The sequence below is a fragment of the Babylonia areolata genome, chromosome 2 (assembly GCF_041734735.1).
Source record: "Babylonia areolata isolate BAREFJ2019XMU chromosome 2, ASM4173473v1, whole genome shotgun sequence".
NCBI lineage: Eukaryota > Metazoa > Mollusca > Gastropoda > Neogastropoda > Buccinidae > Babylonia > Babylonia areolata.
Window position 1 is genome coordinate 42,851,288 of NC_134877.1, and position 2,500 is coordinate 42,853,787.

A 2,500-nucleotide genomic window follows, 5' to 3' on the forward strand; every position below is an offset into this window, starting at 1 on the left:
TGCAGGCCATGGTCACCCACTACCAGGACGTGGACTTCTTGATATGGACTGGGTAAATTACGATGAAGAAAAGAAACGAAAGAGAGAGAGAGAGAGAGAGAGAGAGAGAGACAGACAGACAGACAGACAGAGACAGACAGAGAGAGACCGAGACCGAGGGAGAGACAGGGAGACAGAGAGAAGAGACACACACACACAGAGAGAGAGAGAGACAGAGAGAAAAGAAAGCTATACAGGACAGGTCGAGACAGGGTAGGATTGGGCAGAGCAGGGCAGGGCAGGGTTAGGGCAGGATGGGACAAGGCAGGACAGGACGAGACAGGACAAGACAGGACAAGACAACGCAGAACAGGGCAGGACTGGACAGGACGAGACAGAACAGGACAGGACAGGGCAGGGCAGGGCAGGGCAGGGCAGGGCAAAGCAGTTCGAGACAACATAGAACAGGGCAGGGCATGACAGGACAAGAAAACGCAGAACAGGACAGGAGAGGGCAGGAGACGACAGGACATGGCAGGGCAAGGCAAGGCAGGGCAAAGCAGGGCAAGGCAGGACATGCGACATGGCAGGGCAAAGCAGTACTAGACAACATAGACCAGGGCAGGGCATGACAGGACAGGGCATACCAGAGCAAGACAAGACAATCTTTGCCCACCTTTTCTAAATACCGTTTCTTTAGTTTTTCCTGGATTAACAGTAAACCGTAATCCATCCGAAGCGTCAGCTAAACTATTCAGCTGGGTTTGTTAACCAGCAGGAGTAAAAGACACGAGAACAATAAAATCAGCAAATAACAAAATAGATATTTATTTAAGACTTGGTAGTAGTTGAAATCTATTGTTTCCCTTTGCTCGTCATCTCTTCAGCGACACAAAATATTAATAGTGAAAAACCAGTGGTGGAAATGAACATTCCTGCTTTTGAGGTACCTCCAAGGCAATTAACTCACTCAGTACGGCCAGTCCTCTCTTCTCCTCTACTCAGACCCCTCGGATGTCCAGTGGGTGTCTCAATGACCCAACCTTTAGCTTCTGTCGTCAGAATTGTGGTATTCTTTGTCAACATTCACCTCTTCAGTATAAGAGTCTTCCGCTTGCAATATTTTGATGGTGGTAATTGGGGTGAAACGCTGTTAACGTCGTCTCTTTCGCCGTTCGTATGGAAAGAGTTAAAGTGATCTGACAGGGATGCACACCATCTCACCCATTCCTGCTCTGAAGAGTGCATACCCTGCAACCCGCATAATTTTTTCAAGATGTTTATACTCTTTTTTTTGCAATTTCCAAAGACTGTCTCGATCAACTGTATCAAACGCTTTCATACAGTCTGTAAAGGCAACGTATAATTCATTCTTTCTTTCATTTCTTGCCTAGTTATGTATCGTCTTATTAAAGTAAATATATTATGGTCGAGTGGAGTAGTTTTTTTTGTTTTTTGTTTCTTTCTTTACGGAAGCCTGCTTGTTCATCACACATTCTTGTTCTCTTTCAACCCAGTTATAGAGACGAGACATTTAAAAACCCTTGACCGCCATAGACGTATTACATACGTGCATAGTGACGTCACGGATGACGTCATCAGAAAAAGGGAAACAGCTTTTGGAAGGCTGAAAATTCGAACAGTTTATCTAGAGTAGTATATCTCCAGAAAATTTGTATCAGTTTTAGGCTTATTTGTTTTGGACAATGTTTTATGACCTGAAACACCACTTTCTACTGTTTCCCCCCCTGGCACTGAAGGGGGTTGTAAATATTTTACTAGTTATGTTCAAGAGCGATACACCTCGGTAGTTACCAAAAACTACCGTGTCACCCTTTTGCGAGAGAGAGAGAGAGAGAGGTATCAAGGATTTTATTTTTCTTTCGTTCTTGTTTTTTTTCTTTTTCACTTCTTTTTTTTTGCCTTCTTTATATGAGAGTCACACTGAGCACACATTTGATTTCTTCTCTTTCTTTCTTTTAAAGTGCTTCAGACGGCTTTTTCCCCGGTTGACGATGGGTTTTCATGTCTGGTGTGAAGGGGTTGCGTTGGTTAGGTTGTATAAAGAGTTAAACCAACCGTTCAGTTCAGTTGCTAAAACCAGTCCGACCACATTTCGCTACAGCCTTATATGAATTATCATGTATTTGCTGAGCTATAATTTATAATTTGGCATTCAGAATTTTTTGTTGTTGCTTTGTTCCACATGTGACGAAAATATTTCTCACAGTTCTTGGCTGGCTGATGACTGGGAAAGCACACACCGCACCCTCTGTCTGTTTCATCTGTCTGTTTGTCGGTCGGTCTGTACACACACACACACACACACACACGCACGCACGCACGCACACACACACACACACAAGTACACACACAAACAAACAAACAGACAGACAGACAGAAAAACAAACACCACCACCACCACCAAGAACAACAAGAACAAGAACAACAACAACAACAATAACACGCACACACACACACAAACACACACACACACACACACACACACGCACGCACGCAC

General features: G+C 44.1%; 1 protein-coding gene across 1 annotated transcript in view; it reads left to right on the forward strand.

The window, feature by feature from the left end:
• LOC143277471 (acid sphingomyelinase-like phosphodiesterase 3b) overlaps positions 1–2,500 on the forward strand; it is a 27,877-nt gene that overhangs the window by 8,415 nt on the left and 16,962 nt on the right. The window contains 1 exon segment of the mRNA XM_076582317.1: positions 1–52. This exon segment is cut by the window's left edge and continues 141 nt beyond it. Coding sequence (XP_076438432.1) covers positions 1–52 — 52 coding nt within the window.